Source organism: Ranitomeya imitator, chromosome 2 (assembly GCF_032444005.1).
Source record: "Ranitomeya imitator isolate aRanImi1 chromosome 2, aRanImi1.pri, whole genome shotgun sequence".
Classification (NCBI taxonomy): Eukaryota; Metazoa; Chordata; class Amphibia; order Anura; family Dendrobatidae; genus Ranitomeya; species Ranitomeya imitator.
This window is the reverse complement of record NC_091283.1, coordinates 743,008,864-743,031,825: the sequence shown is the minus strand read 5'-3', so window position 1 is coordinate 743,031,825 and position 22,962 is coordinate 743,008,864. Positions and strand designations below refer to the sequence as shown.

The 22,962-nt window shown below is 45.9% G+C and overlaps 1 protein-coding gene across 4 annotated transcripts in view; it reads right to left on the bottom strand.

Annotated features, from left to right (window-relative positions):
* The window catches only part of SEC24C (SEC24 homolog C, COPII coat complex component), a 128,624-nt gene extending 110,300 nt beyond the window's left edge, over positions 1 to 18,324 (bottom strand). Inside the window, exons 1-4 of one of the 4 annotated variants that reach the window (XM_069753244.1) lie at positions 18,190 to 18,324; positions 3,915 to 4,105; positions 2,821 to 2,910; positions 2,467 to 2,608 (exon numbers count right to left, since the gene is read on the bottom strand). In XM_069753244.1, the coding sequence (XP_069609345.1) occupies positions 2,467 to 2,608; positions 2,821 to 2,910; positions 3,915 to 4,105; positions 18,190 to 18,269 (503 nt within the window). In that variant the 5' untranslated portion in view covers positions 18,270 to 18,324. Of the gene's footprint in view, positions 1 to 2,466; positions 2,609 to 2,820; positions 2,911 to 3,914; positions 4,106 to 9,044; positions 9,095 to 18,189 lie in introns of those variants that run through there. The other 3 variants (XM_069753246.1, XM_069753245.1, XM_069753247.1) reach the window with 3 other exon arrangements.
* Positions 18,325 to 22,962: the final 4,638 nt, after the last annotated feature.

Here is a 22,962-nt window from a genome sequence, read left to right as displayed (position 1 = left end):
AAATTTTTTTTTGCAGACCTGTGTTATGTAAGCTTGTGTATGAAACTGGAATATCTCCTTTGAAAACATCTACTATATAATTGTCTAAGGGTCACTTCCGTCTGTCACAGATACTCATTGGTCGCGGCCTCTGTCATGGAAATCCAAGTCGCTAATTGGTCTCGCCAGCTGCCTGTCATGGCTGCCGCGACCAATCAGCGACGGCCACAGTCCGGTTAGTCCCTCCCTACTCCCCTGCAGTCAGTGCCCGGCGCCCGCTCCATACTCCCTGCAGTCAGTGCCTGCTCCATATTTCCCGTAGTCACCGCTCACACAGGGTTAATGCCAGCGATAACAGACCACGTTATGCAGCGGGTAACTCACTCCGTTACCGCCGCTATTAACCCTGTGTGACCAAGTTTTTACTATTGGTGCTGCCTATGCAGCATCAATAGTAAAAAGATCTAATGTTAAAAATAATAATAAAAAAAAACCTGCTATGCTCACCTTCTGTAGTCAGACGATGCGCTCACGCCTGCCGCCAGCTTCCGTTCCCAGAGAAACATTGCGAAATTACCCTGAAGACTTAGCGGTCTCGCGAGACCGCTAAGTGATCTGGGTAATTTTGCAATGCATCATGGGAATGCAAGATGCATAGCCAGAGGTTCGCTAGATCTACGCTGGATCCCTGCAAGTGAGTATATAACTATTTTTTATTTTATTTTTTTTTTTAACAGAGATATGGTGCCCACACGGCTAAATACTACGTGGGCTGTGTTAGATACCGCGTGGCTGCGATATACTACGTGGGCTGTGTTAGATACTATGTGGGCTGTGTTCAATACTGCATGGGCTGCGTTATATACTGCATGGCTGCTATATACTACGTGGGCAGTGTTATATACTACGTGGCTGTGTTCTATACTGCTTGCTATAAACTACGTGGTCACTGTTACATACTACGTGGGCTGTGTTATATACTGCGTGGCTGCAATATACTGTGCGGGCTGTGTTATATACTACGTGGGCTGTGTTATTTACTGCTTGGCCTATATAAACACATCGGGTATTCTACAATATGTATGTATGTATATAGCAGCCACATGGTATATACCACAGGCTATGTAGTACTCCTATATACTATGTAGCCTGTTCTATATACTATGTGGCTGCTATATACATACATATTCTAGAATACCTGATGCGTTAGAATCGGGCCACCATCTAGTACATTATAATTTGTTTAGAAAGAAAAAAAAATTGCCAAGGGAAAAGTTCAACTGTCAGAGACGCATTCACAACAGAAGGCAAGACATGACGAATGCTAGAAACCCACATAAATAGTGAGCAAATGCTACTGCACCTCCAACATATAGTACAGAAGCAAAGCAATATTAAGTGGTGGATAAATGGTGGGCTTTCACAGCACACTTCATATCAGCTAGTTGTCCTTTATAAGCTTGGGCTACATTGTGAAGGGTAGCACAACAAAGATTGCCATGTCGCATTACAAATAGACCTGTTGAATTTTAGGTCACAAGTCGTATGTGGCTTTCCCCACCTAGTTTGTGTGTGAAATGTCTGCAATTTGCAAATTTTTTCTTTTACAGTCAAATTGCAGCTCAAAAATAGTTCATCAAATTTTTCTTTGAGGCGGTGTGACTTGTCTGACACTTGCTTATAAATGATGTGCCTTTGTAAGTAGGTCTTTTATATTAGAAAACAGAATGCCCACAATAAATGCCGACTGATTTAGCAAGAAAGTGTCCTTTGGCAGCAGGTGTCCATTCGCGTAATAAATATAACTTCGCACTCAACTTAAGGATGCTTGAACAGAAGGATTTATTTTGCAGTATACACAAAACGTTTCGGTTCATATAGATCCTTCTTCAGTTACTACAAAATGTAATAGTAATAATGTCCATTTGCAATCATTGCCTAAGTAAAGGGTCTTTTACTCTGTTCCTCTGCATATATACATCATTCTGCAGGTTAGCTACAGTATCTGACATGGTTTCATCACCTTCTAAGTGTACTGCTTCATTGGCTCATTAAAAAGTGCAGAAGTTGCTGCACATATACAGTCACACTTTATTATAGTGCACCACATACACCAGAAGTGGACCCTGACCTTGCAACCATTTTAGCTTCTTCCATTAACCACAACGGCTTGAGACATCAGCATGCAACCACCTTTCTGCTGCACTTTGGGGGCAGAGGACAGGAATGTAATGCATGACATCTGGAACTATTCTAATGCACAGATAAGGCCCTCATAATGTGGTAGGTAGACTTCCACCAATTGGAAAACTAATTGTATGTAATGCAGATTTACTTTTCATTATCAAGAACAAAAGTGCTATGGACGTATAGAAGTGTGGCTGAAGATTGGTACTCTTTAGTACCCAGCTTCATATCCAAAAATATGGCAGCACTATTTACTACAAATGTAATACATTATTCCGGTAATAAATGGGGATTGCACACCTCTGCATCTGATTGCTTAGTGATGCTGGTCCATTCTGCATGTCACCTTGGCCACCATACTGGTTGTATTGCATCTGCTCTGAAGGAATAGTCATCCCTGCTGCAGTTTGGGCACCTGATGTCGGTGGAGACCTCACGGGATCTGAATAAGTAAAAATAAACACGAGCCAAGAGTAAGTTACAATCACAGCGATTCTCACAAGAAGCAACAGGCGGGATAACAGCTCCCTTTGGAGTTCACGGATTAACGCCAAGTTAACTATATGAAAATGATTTATGGAGTTAATGCAAACGGTATTCACAAGTCAGATGGGAAATTCTTCACAAAATGGCCAAGTAACAGAAGAAATTTACCTATATAGTGAGAGGTAATAGGAGAGGAATTGCCAGAGGTGAAAGACTCAGGAGACCCTTTCTGAGGGAATCCTGAATTAGAAGAGAAACCTGGAAGTACAAACAGGGATAAAGGAATATAAGACCAGAGGAAAACATTGCAGAAAATAGGATTTGTCTACCTGGACACCCAAAAAACCCCACATCCAAACCCAGGCTCTATAATTAGATTTGCAGCATACTCCATAATTACTTCATGCAAGCTATAGTTCAAACACAGGATTATGCTGGTAATGTGGAAAATCACTGGGAAAAGCATCAGCAACTGTGATTGCATCTGTAGAAGAATCAGCATTTATCATTATGTGATGCTAGGAACTACAAGTACATCAGGATCTCTGTGCAATGGATGGCATAAGTAATTACTCATAAAATGGAAAAAAGCATGATCGTGAAGAACAGGAACTGTATGAGGTTAATGGCAGCCTTGCACCTTACTTGGATGTTAGGAAATCTCACTGCTAGGTCTGTGGTTATATGACATATTGGATGTTAGGAAATCTCACTGCTAGGTCTGTGGTTATATGACATGGTTTAGGCATCTAACTGCGCTTCTTAAGCCTAAGAGCAATAAAACTTAAAATAAAAAGAAACACTAGCCACCATAAGGCTGTGGGCACGAGGCATCCTTCAGACAGGCAGATGCCAAGTTTTCCAAGCAAAGCCGCTTCAGGAAAATGTCGGCGGATGTTTCTGGAAGAGGACTCACTGGCAGATTTTCCATTACCCTTACAGTGTCTTTTACTCCATAGTGGAAAGTATAGAGAGCTGGCCGCTATTTGGTGGAAGCCGCCCCAAGAATGAACCCATCACTCCTTTTAAATCACTACAAATGGTTCTGCTCTGAAATGGTTAAAAGATGTGACATAAGACAGAATATGTGCACAGCATTGTCGTTTTGGCATTGCTGTGCCTCCCCCCGTGTACACACAGACCAACTAATTCACAAGGCAGCATTTAGTAATATTTCCACCCTAAAAATAAACAAAGACCAACAATCATCATACAGCCATGGGAATGCATCTTCCCTGCAATAGACTAAAAACTGTCCTTACCTTGTGAGGGCCCATGTTGTGGGTAACCTTGCACAGGCCCATTATACCCAGGATACTGAGGGCCCCCTGGAATTGGTTGTCCCCCATAGCCAGGCTGTTGGTATCCTTGGGGCAGAGGCTGCATGTAGGGTGCAGCTATGTGAGGTTGCTGGTTTACGTTCATCTTGTGTACATCCCCAGACTGATTCTCGCTGCAAAACACAAAGGAAAATTATATTCACATTCCATGACTTCAACATAACACTTCGATAAATTTTTGCGTTCACAATTTTTATTTATTTATTTTATTTTTTTTTAAATCACCACTTCGGAGGGATTCTTTATATTAGTCACAAGTAGCGGTCATAAGATTGTGCCGCGGGACGGGAGCAGAGCCAATAAACAGTGAAGACAGCGGAATGTAAGCATAATATTAGGGGCCAGGAACCTGAGATTAGAAGCACCACTACAGCACTGGAGAAAAAAAAATAAGCTGGAGAAGTGCTTTAGAGTGACTAATCTAATCCCTTTTCACAACATATTAGATATTGTCTATAAATGTAATACAGGAGTTTGCCAGATATCATTCTTGTTACCAAGTCTGTCGTTGGGTTTAGGAGGCTGGTCTTGAGCAAAAAAAAATCCACCTTTTTGATATTTACATGGCCTGGTAAAGTATATGGACAAGGGTTGTCCTGATTCTCCACTTAAAGTGGGTTTTCCCATCTGTAAAAATAATATTCTGCACAGGTCGGTCCATTTGCAGGTTGTCCTTTAGAGTGGCATGTAAAGGTTTGGGCACCCCTGGTCAAAATTACTGTTATTGTGAACAGTTAATTAAGTTAAAGATGAAATGATCTCCAAAAGGCCTAAAGTTAAAGAGTACATACAGTTAGGTCCATATATATTTGGACAGAGACAACATTTTTCAAATTTTGGTTATAGATATTACGACAATGAATTTTAAACAAAACAAATCAGATGCAGTTGAAGTGCAGACTTTCAGCTTTCATTTGAGGGTATCCACATTAAAATTGGATGAAGAGTTTAGGAGTTTCAGCTCCTTAACATGTGCCACCCTGTTTTTAAAGGGGCCAAAAGTAATTGGACAGATTCAATAATTTTAAATAAAATGTTCATTTTTAATACTTGGTTGAAAACCCTTTGTTGGCAATAACTGCCTGAAGTCTTGAACTCATGGACATCACCAGACGCTGTGTTTTCTCCTTTTTGATGCTCTGCCAGGCCTTCACTGCGGTGGTTTTCAGTCGCTGTTTGTTTGTGGGCCTTTCTGTCTGAAGTTTAGTCTTTAACAAGTGAAATGCTGCTCAATTAGGTTGAGATCAGGTGACTGACTTGGCCATTCAAGAATATTCCACTTCTTTGCTTTAATAAACTCCTGGGTTGCTTTGGCTTTATGATTTGGGTCATTGTCCATCTGTAGTATGAAACGACGACCAATCCGTTTGGCTGCATTTGGCTGGATCTGAGCACACAGTATGGCTCTGAATACCTCAGAATTCATTTGGCTGCTTCTGTCCTGTGTCACATCATCAATAAACACTAGTGACCCAGTGCCACTGGCAGCCATGGATGCCCAAGCCATCACACTGCCTCCGCCGTGTTTTACAGATGATGTGGTATGCTTTGGATCATGAGCTGTACCACGCCTTCGCCATACTTTTCTCTTTCCATCATTCTGGTAGAGGTTGATCTTGGTTTCATCTGTCCAAAGAATGTTCTTCCAGAACTGTGCTGGCTTTTTTAGATGTTTTTTAGCAAAGTCCAGTCTAGCCTTTTGATTCTTGATGCTTATGAGTGGCTTGCACCGTGCAGTGAACCCTCTGTATTTACTTTCATGCAGTCTTCTCTTTATGGTAGATTTGGATATTGATACGCCGACCTCCTGGAGAGTGTTGTTCACTTGGTTGGCTTTTGTGAAGGGGTTTCTCTTCACCATGGAGATTATTCTGCGATCATCCACCACTGTTGTCTTCCATGGGCGCCCAGGTCTTTTTGCATTGATGAGTTCGCCAGTGCTTTCTTTCTTTCTCAGGATGTACCAAACTGTAGATTTTGCCACTGCTAATATCGTAGCAATCTCTCGGAGGGTTTTTTTCTGTTTTCGCAGCTTAAGGGTGGCTTGTTTCACCTGGATGGAGAGCTCCTTTGACAGCATGTTTACTTCACAGCAAAACCTTCCAAATGCAAGCACCACACCTCAAATTAACTCCAGGCCTTTTATCTGCTTAATTGAGAATGACACCTTGAAGGGATTGCCCACACCTGTCCATGAAATAGCCTCGGAGTCAATTGTCCAATTACTTTTGGTCCCTTTAAAAACAGGGTGGTACATGTTAAAGAGCTGAAACTTCTAAACCCTTCATCCAATTTTAATGTGGATACCCTCAAATGAAAGCTGAAAGTCTGAACCTCAACTGCATCTGAATTGTTTTGTTTAAAATTCATTGTGGTAATGTCTATAACCAAAATTAGAAAAATGTTGTCTCTGTCCAAATATATATGGACCTAACTGTATTTCCTTTGTATATATTTAAATATTTCAAAAATGAAAATGGGCCAAATGCAAAAGTCTGCATAGTAAGTATATAGCAGTACCCCTTTTCCAAGTATCACAGCTTGCAAACGCTTTTTTTGTAGTCAATCAAGAGTCTAAATTTTGGTTTGAGGGATTTTCATAGATTCTTCCAGTTCTGTGAGATTCCTGGGTCGTCTTGCATGCACTTCTATTTTGAGATCTAGCCACACATTTCCAATGATGTTCAGATCAGGGGACTGTGAGGGCCATTGTAAAACCTTCAGCTGGGGCCTTTTGAGGTAGACTATTGTGGATCATGACGTGTGACATAACCCAAAAACATGGTTGATACACCCCCATTCTTAATGGTTGGCGAGATGTTCTTTTCCTGCAATTCTGTGCCTTTTTTTCTCCTCACATACCTTTGACCATTGAGGCCAAAGAGTTTATTTTAATCAGGCCACAAGACTTGTTTCAAGGTTCTTTTGCATGCGTCTGACACTGAATTTTATGGTGAGGATGCAGAAGAGGTTTTCTGCTGATGACTCTTCCATGAAGGCCATATTTGTGCAGATGTCTCTGAACAGTAGAACTATGTAACAAAATTCCAGTCTGCTAAATCTTTCTGAATGTATTTTGCAGTCAAACAGGGGTTCTGATTTGCCTCTCTAGCAATCCATAAGCAGCTCTCACTGAAATTTTGTTTGGTCTTCCAGACCTTATCTTGACCTCCACTGTCCCTGGAAACGGCCATTTCTTAACATTTCAAGGTTAGGAAAAAGCAACTTCAAAACATTTGCTATCTTATAGCTTTCTACTGCTTTGCGGGGCTCCACCATTTTCATAGTGCTAGGCAGCTGCTTAGAAGAACCCATGGCTGCTGTTTTATAGAGGACATAATGAAAAGAATGACGAAAAGGAATAAAAAAGAATGAACATAAAAATATAGGTCCAAAAATATAGAGAAGTACTCAATTTCTTGTGCATCTTGTTTGTCGAAGATATGTAAATTACAGGGAAATTAACATATAATCCATATAAACTGGTATATATTATTCTCTGTACTTCTAAGATGGGCAATAAAGAAAAAATATCTAAAATGAGGGAATGCGCACATGTTCCATATAAATAGGTGTAAATTATATTCCTCATCCTTGATAGGCGGGGAATGAACATGGAATATACCGTATATACTCGCGTATAAGCCGACCCCCCTAATTTTGCCACAAAAAAACTGGGAAAACTTATTGACTTGAGTATAAGCCTAGGGTAGGAAATGCAGCAGCTACAGGTGAATTTCAAAAATAAAAATAGATGCTCCATACCGTTCATTATTGCCCCATAGATGCTCCATATAAAGCTGTGCCACATTTAATACTCTGCACCGTTCATTATGGCCCCATAGATGCTCCACAAAAAGCTGTGCCCCACATATAATGCTCGGCACCGTTCATTATGGCCCCATAGAAAGCTGTGCCATATATAATGCTCGGCACCGTTCATTATTGCCCCATAGATGCTCCACAAAAAGCTGTGCCATATATAATGCTCTGCACTGTTCGTTATGGCCCCATAGATGTTCCACATAAAGCTGTGCCATATATAATGCTCTGCACCGTTGATTATGGCCCCATAGATGCTCCATAGAAAGCTGTGCCCCATATAGAATGCTCTGCACCGTTCATTATTGCTCCATAGAAAGCTGTGCCCCATATAGAATGCTCTGCACCGTTCATTATTGCTCCATAGAAAGTTGTGCCCCATATAGAATGCTCTGCACCGTTCATTATGGCTCCATAGATGCTCCTTATAAAGCTGTGCCCCATATAGAATGCTCTGCACCGTTCATTATTGCCCCATAGATGCTCCATATAAATCTGTGCCATATATAATGCTGCTGCAAAAAAAAAAAAAAAAAAAAAAAAAATCACATACTCCCCTCTCTTCGCTCAGGACGCCGGCGCTTTCAATATTTACCTGCTCCTCGTGCGACTCCGTCTTCGACACTGACGCTCAGCAGAGGGCGCGCACTGACTACGTAATCGCGCCCTCTGAACTGAGTGTCACTGCCAGAGGACGCTGGAGACAGAGCCACACCGGAATGAGGAGCAGGTAAATATCGCGCGGCGCTCCCCTCCCCGTATACTTACCTGCTCCCGGCGCGGTCCCTGCAGTCCCTGCTTCCCCGGCGCTGCATCTTCTTCCTGTATTGAGCGGTCACAGTTACCGCTCATTTACAGCAATGAACATGCGCTCCACCCCTATGGGAGGTGGAGCCGCCTATTCATTTCTGTAATGAGCGGTGCCATGTGACCACTCAGTACAGGAAGAATCTGCAGCATCGGGAGAAGCAGGGACTGCAGGGACCGCGCCGCAGCAGGTAACTACACAGCCCCCGCTCCCCCTCCTGTGCCGACCTCCCGGTATATGACTCTAGTATAAGCCGAGTGGGGGACTTTCAGCCCCAAAAAAATGGGCTGAAAATCTCGGCTTATACTCGAGTATATATGGTATGTAGAATAGCGGGAAATTAACATATAGACCATATAAACAGGCATATATTATATTCCCTGTGTGAATATTAAAAAGTTAGAAAAAGTTCCCAAACTCACCACGCACAAGAGAAGAACCCAACCTATTCTACGGTTGTGGTTGCTGCTTGGACTGCTGAGCAGCAGGTGCACATGCAATTAGAGGGGAAAAAAACAGCAGATAAATTTACTAAATCTAATTATAAAATAATTTCTTTATTTGCGTTCCATTAAAAATCTGTTCAGACTGTCAAGTGTTCATCTAAGTATAGTGTGTCATTGCAGCAGTTCATACCATTGGGTTACTTTGTAATCATCAATAGAATCCAGTACATTTCTCTAAAGGCCCCTTCACATTAAGCGACGCTGCAGCGATACCGACAACGATCCGGATCGCTGCAGCGTCGCTGTTTGGTCGCTGGAGAGCTGTCACACAGACAGCTCTCCAGCGACCAACGATGCCGGTAACCAGGGTAAACATCGGGTAACTAAGCGCAGGGCCGCGCTTAGTAACCCGATGTTTACCCTGGTTACCATCCTAAAAGTAAAAAAAAAAAAAAAAAAAAAAACAGTACATACTTACCTACAGCCGTCTGTCCTCCAGCGCTGTGATCTGCACTCCTCCTGTACTGTCTGTGTGAGCACAGCGGCCGGAAAGCAGAGCGGTGACGTCACCGCTCTGCTTTCCGGCTGACCGACGCTCACAGCCAGTACAGGAGGAGAGCAGAGCACAGCGCTAGAGGACAGACGGCTGTAGGTAAGTATGTAGTGTTTTGTTTTTTTTTTTACTTTTAGGATGGTAACCAGGGTAAACATCGGGTTACTAAGCGCGGCCCTGCGCTTAGTTACCCGATGTTTACCCTGGTTACCAGTGAAGACATCGCTGGATCGGTGACACACACGCCGATTCAGCGATGTCTGCAGGGAGTCCAGCGACCAAATAAAGTTCTGGACTTTATTCAGCGACCAACGATCTCCCAGCAGGGGCCTGATCGTTGGTCGCTGTCACACATAACGATTTCATTAACGATATCGTTGCTACGTCACAAAAAGCAACGATATCGTTAACAATATCGTTATGTGTGAAGGTACCTTTAGCCAAAGTTTTTTCCACCAATTGCCTCCCCGCTCTGGACATGCAACTCAATTCCGTAGCATACACAATTAGATTGATTCTTTTTATGTATTTAAACAGTGTTTCGCCGCCCATGAATATGTACCATTACCCTTATTTATATTGCATATGCATGCAGATATGAACTTTTTAAATGTTCTTGTTGTACATCCAATGTAATTTACATTGCATATGGTACACGCCATGCAGTATATTATATGTGTGTCACAATTCGAAAGAGACAATTTTGCGCTCTTTGTTTTGTGGTAACATGGTTTATTGTGTCTCTGTATATAGACATATATTACATTTGGCCTCCTCACTATATATATATATATATATATATATATATATATATATATATATATATATATATATATATAGCATAGATTTCCTGTAGAACTCCCGTTTTTTTTTCGGTGCAGAAACGCTGCAGTTCCGCAAGTGATTTACAGTACAATGTAAATCAATAGCAAAAAAAATGCTGTGCTAATGGTGCAGACAAATCTGCACAAAAAACGCAGCGGATTCAAAAAAGGACCATGTCAATTATTTTTGTAGATCTGCTGCGTTTCTGCACCTCTTCCATAATAGAAATCTGCAGGGGTAAAAAAAAGGAAGAAATCCGCACAAAAATTTGCAACATGTGCACATATCAAAAAAAGGTGCAGATTCTGATCTGCGTTTTCTGCCAAGAAATTCAGAATATCCACAGAAAATTCCAGTCAAATCTGCAACGTGTGCACATAGCCTAAAGCCTTTGTGACAGTCACTTTAGTGTGTGTTTTTTTAAATCTATGTATAAACTTCCTAAAGATAATCCTTTTTGTTACTATTTATCCATTTTTTTTTTACATTTTATTTAGTGTATTGTTTTGATATAATATTGGTAGATATTTATTATTTGTTTAATTTGGTGAAATTGTGCAAAAAAGGTAAGAAGATTATTTTTAAAACCATTTTTGGTTTGTTGGATAATAATTCTATATGCGGTTTTGTTAATACTTTGTCATATTTCACTATACTGACTACGGATATGTCATCAATGTAAAAGTAGTGGACAACCTCTTTAAAGTCTGAAACCTTGGTCAAAGTTATCTTAAAGCACAAATCTCCAAGGGTGCCCAAAATTTTGCCACGGGCCATTTTGCTTTTTATAAAAATGTTAAAATGTATGATGACTTTTTTTATGCCTAAAATACAAAGGAAATGTGTCATCGTTAACTTTAGGCCTTTTACAGATCATTCATCTTCAACTTGCTTAACTGATCACAATAACAGTAATTCAGACCAGGGGTGCCCAAACTTTTACTTGCCACTGGATGCAAAATACAGCAATTATGCAGCATCTTAGTTTTTCATTAATAATGACGATCATGTCCTAAAGCAACAGAAATGCATTTTACAGATAACACATCACATGTATATCCTACCAACATTTACAATATCACCTGTAGCTTCCCAAATATCAAGGGCTTCACAAATTCTAGCAGGTTCAACTGGCACCTAACGTTCTCTCTTCTAGGAACTACCGTATATACTCGAGTATAAGCCGAGATTTTCAGCCCATTTTTTTGGGCTGAAAGTCCCCCTCTCGGCTTATACTCGAGTCATATACCCGGGTGTCAGCAGGTGAGGGGGAGCGGGGGCTGTGTAATCATACTTACCTGCTCCCAGCGCGGTCCCTGCAGTCCCTGGCTTCTCCGGCGCTGCAGATTCTTCCTGCACTGAGCGGTCACATGGCACCGCTCATTACAGAAATGAATAGGCAGCTCCACCCCCATAGGGGAGGAGCCGCATATTCATTGCTGTAAATGATCGGTAACTGTGACCGCTCAATTACAGGAAGAAGCTGCAGCGCCGGAGAAGCCAGGGACTGCAGGGACCGCGCCGCAGCAGGTAAGGGGAGCGCAGCGCTATAATTACCTGCTCCTTGCTCCGGCTCCGTCTGCAGCGTCCTCTAGCAATGACGCTCAGGTTAGAGGGCGCTGTGACGTAGTCAGTGCGCGCCCTCTGCTGAGCGTCAGTGCTGGAGATGGAGCCGCAGAGGAGCAGGTAATTATTGAAAGCGCCGGCGTCCTGAGAAGAGGTGAGTATGTGATTTTTTTTTTTTTTTTATGGCAGCACCAGCAGCATTCTAAGGAGCACCTATGGGGCCATAAAGGTGCAGAGCATATAAGGGGCACAGCATTATAAGGAGCATCTATGGGGCTATAAAGGTGCAGAGCATATATGGGGCACAGCATTATAAGGAGCACCTATGGGGCCATAAAGGTGCAGAGCATATATGGGGCACAGCATTATAAGGAGCACCTATGGGGCCATAAAGGTGCAGAGCATATATGGGGCACAGCATTATAAGGAGCACCTATGGGGCCATAAAGGTGCAGAGCATATATGGGGCACAGCATTATAAGGAGCACCTATGGGGCCATAAAGGTGCAGAGCATATATGGGGCACAGCATTATAAGGAGCACCTATGGGGCCATAAAGGTGCAGAGCATATATGGGGCACAGCATTATAAGGAGCACCTATGGGGCCATAAAGGTGCAGAGCATATATGGGGCACAGCATTATAAGGAGCACCTATGGGGCCATAATCAAAGGTGCAGAGCATATATGGGGCACAGCATTATAAGGAGCATCTATGGGGCCATAATCAACGGTGCAGAGCAATAGATATATGGGGCACAGCTTTCTATGGAGCATCTATGGGGCCATAATCAAAGGTGCAGAGCATTCTATATAGCACAGTTGTATATGGAGCATCTATGGGGCAATAATGAACGGTATGGAGCATCTATTTTTATTTTTGAAATTCACCGGTAAATGCTGCATTTTCTACCCTAGGCTTATACTCGAGTCAATAAGTTTTCCCAGTTTTTTGTGGCAAAATTAGGGGGGGTCGGCTTATACCCGGGTCGGCTTATACTCGAGTATATACGGTATTTAGGTGATTCAGTAACTGACGCCTACTTTGCCAGATACATGACCCATTGACAGCTACAGCGCTTTGGGCACTTATCACCAGCTGGAGCTTGACATCTATACAAATCCATATATTAGATACATAGAAAAAGCATTCATGAATGTACAGGAGAATGGAGCATTACCCTCTGCATAGAGCAGTGTGTCACTGGTTGGATGAGATAACTCATTGATAGATAAACTGTACACAGCATTGTGCAGGCAAACCTCTGCAAGATGTAACACCGGGGAGAGTGAATATACAGACTGACACTTCACATCCAAATGGACTATAATTTCAGACTTAGAAGAATGAACACTCAATACAATTAAAGCCAATGCCCTCAGAGAAAAAAAAACAATAGAGAAGAGGCAGATAATCCCTGATGTTTACACCTTAAGGATATTGAGTGATTAGTAGCAGCAGTGATGTTGCAGATGGCACACCATCACTGCAAAACCAATGAGGAGCAGCATCGAGCAAACACTGGATACTTCAGTTTAATTTTTTTTTTGTATTATTTTACAGAATTATCTACCCATGGCCCCTTTTTTCCCCATTTTGAGCTATAGAGCTGTGAGCATCTCCTTAAAGAGACTGTCAGAAAAGAGTAACTGCTTGAACAAAGTACAGGCGCTTGGTGCAAACTCTGTGTGGTCAAGCCTTTCAGTACACCTTCCCACCAACTTGTTTTCCTTTTATGAAAAGTAGAAAACAACAAGGCACTCAACAAATATGACTTGTGGATGGTGCTCAAGTAGGGAATCCAACCCGTAATCTAAGCAAAAAATTGTTTTCCTTTTATATCTGCCCCCCTTTTTCTTTGATTGACAGCTCTGGCTTTATAGTCAGAGAAGGACAGGGATATATGGAAAACAAGAAGATAGGAAGGTGCACTTAATACATTGCTCCAGAGTATTATGTTTTGTTTTTCAGTGCTGGAGTGGTGCTTCTAATCTAAGGTCCCTGACCCTAGTAACGTACTTACCTGCTGCCATCTTCAGCTTTTATCAATGCCACTCCGGTCCAGAGGCGCCACCTTGTTACTGTAACATCTCACTGTCCGGATGTCAGAGGTAACGGTCACAAGTAGTGATGTGCGAGTGTACTCGTTGCTTGGGTTTTCCCGAGCACGCTCAGGTTGTCTCCGAGTATTTGTAAATGCTCTGAGATTTCGTTTTTGTCACCGCAGCTGAATGATTTACAGCTGATACGCAGTTTGAAATCATGTGGGGATTCCCTAGCAACCAGGCAACCCTCACATGTGTTCAGGCTGCCTAGCAGCTGTAAATCATGCAGATGCATCAAGAAAAACTAAATCTCCGAGCACTTACAAATACTCGGAAAACCCGAGCAACAAGTATACTCGCTCATCGCTAGTCACAAGCTCTCAGTGCCAAGTCTATGGGAGCCAGAACATTGAAAAGTATTAAAGATAAACTTGGCACACATGAACGTAAATGCAGTGAAGATTTAATAAAGTAGAGTACATACAGTAGACGTTTCAGTTTAGACCTTCTTCAATGTACCTCACTTAATTACTTATAGGTTTTATGGGTCACATAGGGTTAGAAAGTACCCCACTTGGAATAAAGAGACGGTCTCTGATTGAGCCGGGTCCGGCACAAAGAGATAGGAGTGACGGACGCAGTATCCACCGCTAGTCCAGTGTGTCCACTGCACTGACAGAGCACACACTGCGAGGTGCCGGCCTCCCGCACTGACAGAACACACACACTGCGAGGTGCCGGCCTCCCTCACTGACAGAACACACAATGCGAGGTGCCGGCCTCCCTCGCTGACAGAACACACGCTGCGAGGTGCCGGCCTCCCTCACTGACAGAGCACACACTGCGAGGTGCCGGCCTCCCTCACTGACAGAACACACACTGCGAGGTGCCGGCCTCCCTCACTGACAGAACACACACTGCGAGGTGCCGGCCTCCCTCACTGACAGAACACACGCTGCGAGGTGCCGGCCTCCCTCACTGACAGAACACACAATGCGAGGTGCCGGCCTCCCTCACTGACAGAACACACGCTGCGAGGTGCCGGCCTCCCTCACTGACAGAACACACATTGCGAGGTGCCGGCCTCCCTCACTGACAGAACACACACTGCGAGGTGCCGGCCTCCCTCACTGACAGAACACACATTGCGAGGTGCCGGCCTCCCTCACTGACAGAACACACGCTGCGAGGTGCCGGCCTCCCTCACTGACAGAACACACGCTGCGAGATGCCGGCCTCCCTCACTGACAGAACACACACTGCGCTGCCGGCCTCCCTCACTGACAGAACACACGCTGCGAGGTGCCGGCCTCCCTCACTGACAGAACACACGCTGCGAGGTGCCGGCCTCCCTCACTGACAGAACACACGTTGCGAGGTGCCGGCCTCCCTCACTGACAGAACACACGCTGCGAGGTGCCGGCCTCCCTCACTGACAGAACACACGCTGCGAGGTGCCGGCCTCCCTCACTGACAGAACACACAATGCGAGGTGCCGGCCTCCCTCACTGACAGAACACACGCTGCGAGGTGCCGGCCTCCCTCACTGACAGAACACACGCTGCGAGGTGCCGGCCTCCCTCACTGACAGAACACACAATGCGAGGTGCCGGCCTCCCTCACTGACAGAACACACGCTGCGAGGTGCCGGCCTCCCTCACTGACAGAACACACGCTGCGAGGTGCCGGCCTCCCTCACTGACAGAACACACGCTGCGAGGTGCCGGCCTCCCTCACTGACAGAACACACGCTGCGAGGTGCCGGCCTCCCTCACTGACAGAACACACAATGCGAGGTGCCGGCCTCCCTCACTGACAGAACACACACTACGCTGCCGGCCTCCCTCACTGACAGAACACACACTGCGCTGCCGGCCTCCCTCACTGACAGAACACACACTACGCTGCCGGCCTCCCTCACTGACAGAACACACACTGCGCTGCCGGCCTCCCTCACTGACAGAACACACACTACGCTGCCGGCCTCCCTCACTGACACAGAACACACACTACGCTGCCGGCCTCCCTCACTGACAGAACACACACTGCGCTGCCGGCCTCCCTCACTGACAGAACACACACTGCGCTGCCGGCCTCCCTCACTGACAGAACACACACTACGCTGCCGGCCTCCCTCACTGACAGAGCACACACTGCGCTGCCGGCCTCCCTCACTGACAGAACACACACTACGCTGCCGGCCTCCCTCACTGACAGAACACACACTGCGCTGCCGGCCTCCCTCACTGACAGAACACACACTACGCTGCCGGCCTCCCTCACTGACAGAACACACACTGCGCTGCCGGCCTCCCTCACTGACAGAACACACACTACGCTGCCGGCCTCCCTCACTGACAGAACACACACTGCGCTGCCGGCCTCCCTCACTGACAGAACACACACTACGCTGCCGGCCTCCCTCACTGACAGAACACACACTGCGCTGCCGGCCTCCCTCACTGACAGAACACACACTACGCTGCCGGCCTCCCTCACTGACAGAACACACACTGCGCTGCCGGCCTCCCTCACTGACAGAACACACACTGCGCTGCCGGCCTCCCTCACTGACAGAACACACACTACGCTGCCGGCCTCCCTCACTGACAGAACACACATTGCGAGGTGCCGGCCTCCCTCACTGACAGAACACACGCTGCGAGGTGCCGGCCTCCCTCACTGACAGAACACACAATGCGAGGTGCCGGCCTCCCTCACTGACAGAACACACAATGCGAGGTGCCGGCCTCCCTCACTGACAGAACACACAATGCGAGGTGCCGGCCTCCCTCACTGACAGAACACACAATGCGAGGTGCCGGCCTCCCTCACTGACAGAACACACGCTGCGAGGTGCCGGCCTCCCTCACTGACAGAACACACGCTGCGAGGTGCCGGCCTCCCTCACTGACAGAACACACGCTGCGAGGTGCCGGCCTCCCTCACTGACAGAACACACAATGCGAGGTGCCGGCCTCCCTCACTGACAGAACACACACTACGCTGCCGGCCTCCCTCACTGACAGAACACACACTGCGCTGCCGGCCTCCCTCACTGACAGAACACACACTACGCTGCCGGCCTCCCTCACTGACAGAACACACAATGCGAGGTGCCGGCCTCCCTCACTGACAGAACACACAATGCGAGGTGCCGGCCTCCCTCACTGACAGAACACACAATGCGAGGTGCCGGCCTCCCTCACTGACAGAACACACAATGCGAGGTGCCGGCCTCCCGCACTGACAGAACACACACTGCGCTGCCGGCCTCCCTCACTGACAGAACACACAATGCGAGGTGCCGGCCTCCCTCACTGACAGAACACACGCTGCGAGGTGCCGGCCTCCCTCACTGACAGAACACACGCTGCGAGGTGCCGGCCTCCCTCACTGACAGAACACACGCTGCGAGGTGCCGGCCTCCCTCACTGACAGAACACACGCTGCGAGGTGCCGGCCTCCCTCACTGACAGAACACACGCTGCGAGGTGCCGGCCTCCCTCACTGACAGAACACACGCTGCGAGGTGCCGGCCTCCCTCACTGACAGAACACACGCTGCGAGGTGCCGGCCTCCCTCACTGACAGAACACACGCTGCGAGGTGCCGGCCTCCCTCACTGACAGAACACACGCTGCGAGGTGCCGGCCTCCCTCACTGACAGAACACACAATGCGAGGTGCCGGCCTCCCTCACTGACAGAACACACACTACGCTGCCGGCATCCCTCACTGACAGAACACACACTGCGCTGCCGGCCTCCCTCACTGACAGAACACACACTACGCTGCCGGCCTCCCTCACTGACAGAACACACACTGCGCTGCCGGCCTCCCTCACTGACAGAACACACACTACGCTGCCGGCCTCCCTCACTGACAGAGCACACAGTGCGCTGCCGGCCTCCCTCACTGACAGAACACACACTACGCTGCCGGCCTCCCTCACTGACAGAACACACACTACGCTGCCGGCCTCCCTCACTGACAGAACACACACTACGCTGCCGGCCTCCCTCACTGACAGAACACACACTACGCTGCCGGTCTTCCGGCTCCAGGGTCCGCGCGGGCCCCCGACGTCTTCTTGGCCTCTCCTGGCCCCCAGGACCTGTGACAGTAACTCACCTCCTTCCGCTCCGGCTCCTGCACTCACTTCCCGTCCGCTTCCAGAAAGCGTCGCCTCCAGTTCCTACCGGAAATGACATAAAACTTCGGGCTTCTCAGGCTCTGCCACGTCCACACTCCGCCCAGACAGGAAGAGCAGTCACAGAGGAGGCACCACACAGAAGCAAACCACCTGGTCACCTGACGTTAGACGCGCCTGCGCAAGTTTATGAGGTCTGCCATCTTTACTACTGGCAATGCTACCTGTGGAGGAACTTTCCTGTTCATGTTGGTTGTGTCGTGTGTACGCTACATGGTGGACTGACTGGTCTGCTTCATACAAACTGGTCGGTGTTCGGAAAGTGCCGCGTGGGGAAGGAAAACATCTACTTCACGTGCTCCCTCAGGGCAGTTAGGACATGCGCACTCCGAGCTTTAATGAAGCCGTAAAAAAAAAAACAACACCAGTTTTCCCAATCAGAAAAAGCTTCAGGAAATGTTTCTTCATTTTGGCGGTTTCTGGAAATTTTTTCCTTCATGAACCGTTTTTGTGGTTGTTTTAACGTTTCCTGAAGTGTTTTCTATAAAATGTTTCATGTGTTTTTTTCTGGGCGACTTTTTTTTTAACCCCTTAGTGACAAAGCCAATTTGGTACTTAACCCCTTCATGACCTTGGGATTTTTCGTTTTTCCGTGTTCGTTTTTCACTCCCCTCCTTCCCAGAGCCATACCTTTTTTATTTTTCCGTCAATTTGGCCATATGAGGGCTTATTTTTTGCGGGACGAGTTGTACTTTTGAACGACATCATTGGTTTTAGCATGTCGTGTACTAGAAAACGGGAAAAAAATTCCAAGTGCGGTGAAATTGCAAAAAAAGTGCAATCCCACACTTGTTTTTTGTTTGGCTTTTTTGCTAGGTTCACTAAATGCTAAAACTGACTTGACATTATGATTCTCCAGGTCAGTACGAGTTCGTAGACACCTAACATGACTCAGTTATTTTTTATCTAAGTGGTGAAAAAAAATTCCAAACTTTGCTAAAAAAAAATTTAAAAAAAATTGCGCCATTTTCCGATACCCGTAGCCTCTCCATATTTCGTGATCTGGGGTCGGTTAAGGGCTTATTTTTTGAGTGCCGAGATGACGTTTTTAATGATACCATTTCTGTGCAGATACGTTCTTTTGATTGCCCGTTATTGCATTTTAATGCAATGTCGCGGCGACCAAAAAAACGTAATTCTGGCGTTTTTAATTTTTTTCCCGCTACGCTGTTTAGCGATAGGTTAATGCTTTTTTTTAGTTAATAGATCGGGCGATTCTGAGCGCGGCGATACCAAATATGCGTAGATTTTATATTTTTTTTATTGATTTATTTTGATTGGGGCAAAAGGGGGGTGATTTAAACTTTTATATTTTTTTTATTTTTTTCACATTTTTTTCAACTTTTTTTTTTTACTTTTGCCATGCTTCAATAGCCTCCATGGGAGGCTAGAAGCAGGCACAACGCGATCGGCTCTGCTACATAGCAGCGATCTGCTGATCGCTGCTATGTAGCAGAAATGCAGGTGTGCTGTGAGCGCCGACCACAGGGTGGCACTCACAGCCACCGGCGATCAGTAACCATAGAGGTCTCAAGGACCTCTATGGTTACAATGGAGACGCATCGCCGACCCCCGATCATGTGACGGGGGTCGGCGATGACGTCATTTCCGGCCGCCCGGCCGGATGCGGTAGTTAAATGCCGCTGTCTGCGTTTGACAGCGGCATTTAACTAGTTAATAGGTGCGGGCAGATCGCGATTTTCCCCTCGCCTATTACGGGCACATGTCAGCTGTTCAAAACAGCTGACATGTCCCGGCTTTGATGCGGGCTCATCGCGGAGCCCTGCATCAAAGCAGGGGATCTGACCTCGGACGTACTATCCCGTCCGAGGTCAGATAGGGGTTAAAGGGAACCTGTCACCCCGAAAATCACGGGTGAGGGAAGCCCACCGGCATCAGGGGCTTATCTGCAGCATTCTGTAATGTTGTAGATAAGCCCCCGATGTTACCTGAAAAAGACGTTAGATTATACTCACCCAGGGGCGGTCCCGCTGCTGGTCAGGTCGGATGGGCGTCTCTGGTCCGCTGCGGCGCCTCCCATCTTCATTACAAGACTTCCTCTTCTGATCTTCAGCCACGGCTCCGGCGCAGGCGTACTTTGCTCTGTCCTGTTGAGGGCAGACAAAGTACTGCAGTGCGCAGGCGCCGGGCCTCTGACCTTTCCGGCGCCTGCGCACTGCAGTACTATCCTCTGCCCTCAAGAGGGCAGAGCAAAGTACGCCTGCACCAGAGCCGTGGCTGAAGATCAGAAGAGGACGTCTTGTAATGAAGATGGGAGGCGCCGCAGCGGACCAGAGACGCCCATCCGACCGGACCAGCAGTGGGACCGCCCCTGGGTGAGTATAATCTAACGTCTTTTTCTCCTTTTTCAGGTAACATCGGGGGCTTATCTACAGCATTACAGAATGCTGCAGATAAGCCCCTGATGCCGGTGGGCTTACCTCACCCGCGATTTTCGGGGTGACAGGTTCCCTTTAATGACCAGGCCAATTTTTGCAATTCTGACCACTGTCACTTTATGAGGTTATAACTCTGGAATGCTTCAACGGATCCCGGTGATTCTGAGATTGTTTTTTTCGTGACATATTGTACTTCATGTTAGTGGTAACATTTCTTCAATATTACTTGCGATTATTTATGAAAAAAACGGAAGTATGGCGAAAATTTTCAAACTTTGTATTTTTATGCCCTTAAATCAGAGAGATATGTCACGAAAAATAGTTAATAAATAACATTTCCCACATGTCTACTTTACATCAGCACAATTTTGGAAACAAAATTTTTTTTTGTTAGGGAGTTATAAGGGTTAAAAGTTGACCAGCAATTTCTCATTTTTACAACACCATTTTGAGGGGTCTATATGATAGAAAATAACGAAGTGTGACACCATTCTAAAAACTACACCCCTCAAGGTTCTCAAAACCACATTCAAGAAGTTTATTAACCCTTTACGTGCTTCACAGGAACTGAAACAATGTGGAAGGAAAAAATGAACATTTAAATTTTTTTTGCAAACATTTTAATTCAGAACCATTTTTTTTATTTTCACATGTGTAAAAACAGAAATGTAACCATAAATTTTGTTATGCAATTTCTTCTGAAAACGCCAATACCCCATATGTGGGGGTAAACCACTTTTTGGGCGCACAGCAGAACTTGGAAGAGAAGGAGCGTCGTTTGACTTTTTCAATGCAGAATTGGCTGGAATTGAGATTGGACGCCATGTCACGTTTAGAGAGCCCCTGATGTGCCTAAACAGTGGAAACCCCCCACAAGTGACACCATTTTGGAAACTAGACCGCTTACGGAACTTATCTAGATGTGTGGTGAGCACTTTAAACCCCCAAGAGCTTCACAGAAGTTTATAACGTAGAGCCGTGAAAATAAAAAATCGCATTTGTTTACACAAAAATTATCTTTTCACCCACAAATTCTTATTTTCACAAGGGTAACAGGAGAAATTAGACCACAAAAGTTGTTGTGCGATTTCTCCTGAATACGTCGATACCCCATATGTGAGGGTAAACCACTGTTTGGGCGCACCGCAGAGCTTGGAAGTGAAGGAGTGCCGTTTTACTTTTTCAATGTAGAATTGTCTGGAAATGAGATCGGACGCCATGTCGCGTTTGGAGAGCCCCTGATGTGCCTAAACAGTGGAAACCCCCCACAAGTGACCCCATTTTGGAAACTAGACCCCTTAAGGAACTTATTTAGATGTATGGTGAGCACTTTAAACCCCCAGGTGCTTCACAGAAGTTTATAACGTAGAGCCGTGAAAATGAAAAATCGAATTTTTTCTACAAAAAAGATCTTTTTGCCCCCAAATTTTTATTTTCAGAAGGGTAACAGGAGAAATTAGACCACAAAAGTTGTTGTGCAATTTCTCCTGAGTATATCAATACCCCATATGTGGGGGTAAACCACTGTTTGGGCGCACGGTAGCGCTCGGAAGGAAGGAGCGCCGTTTTGGAATGCAGACTTTGATAGAATGATCTGCGGGCGTTATGTTGCATTTGCAGAGCCCCTGATGTACCTAAACAGTAGAAACCCTCCACAAGTGACCCCATTCTGGAAACTAGACCCCCCAAGGAACTTATCTAGATGTGTAGTGAGAACTTTGAATGCCCAAGTGCTTCACAGAAGTTTAGAATGCAGAGTCGCGAAAAAAAAAAAAAAAATTTCCACAAAAAAGATATTGTAGCCCCCAAGTTTTTATTTTCACAAGGGTAACAGGAGAAATTGGACTGCAATAGTTGTTGTCCAATTTATCCCGAGTACACTGATGTGCCATATGTGGGGGTAAACCACTGTTTGGGCGCACGGCAGTGCTCGGAAGGGAAGGAGCGCCGTTTTGGAATGCAGCCTTTGATAGAATGGTCTGTGGGCGTTATGTTGCGATTGCAGAGCCCCTGATGTACCTAAACAGTAGTAACCCTGTTGTGAATTCCGCTCTTGGGCTCCCTCCGGTGGTTGTAAGTGGCACTTTTGTGAGTTCTGCTCTTGGGCTCCCTCCGGTGGTTTTAAGTGGAATGGCTACTCCTTGGATTTAGCTGTCAGCAGCTGCTTCCACTGATTGTCTTTTCTGCTCGGCTTTTTAGCCTGGCTCTTTCCTTCAGCTTGTGCCACTTGTCAATGGTTCCTGGTTGGATTCACATCTCTTTGGATTTCCCTGTTATCCTGACCAGTTCAGCAAA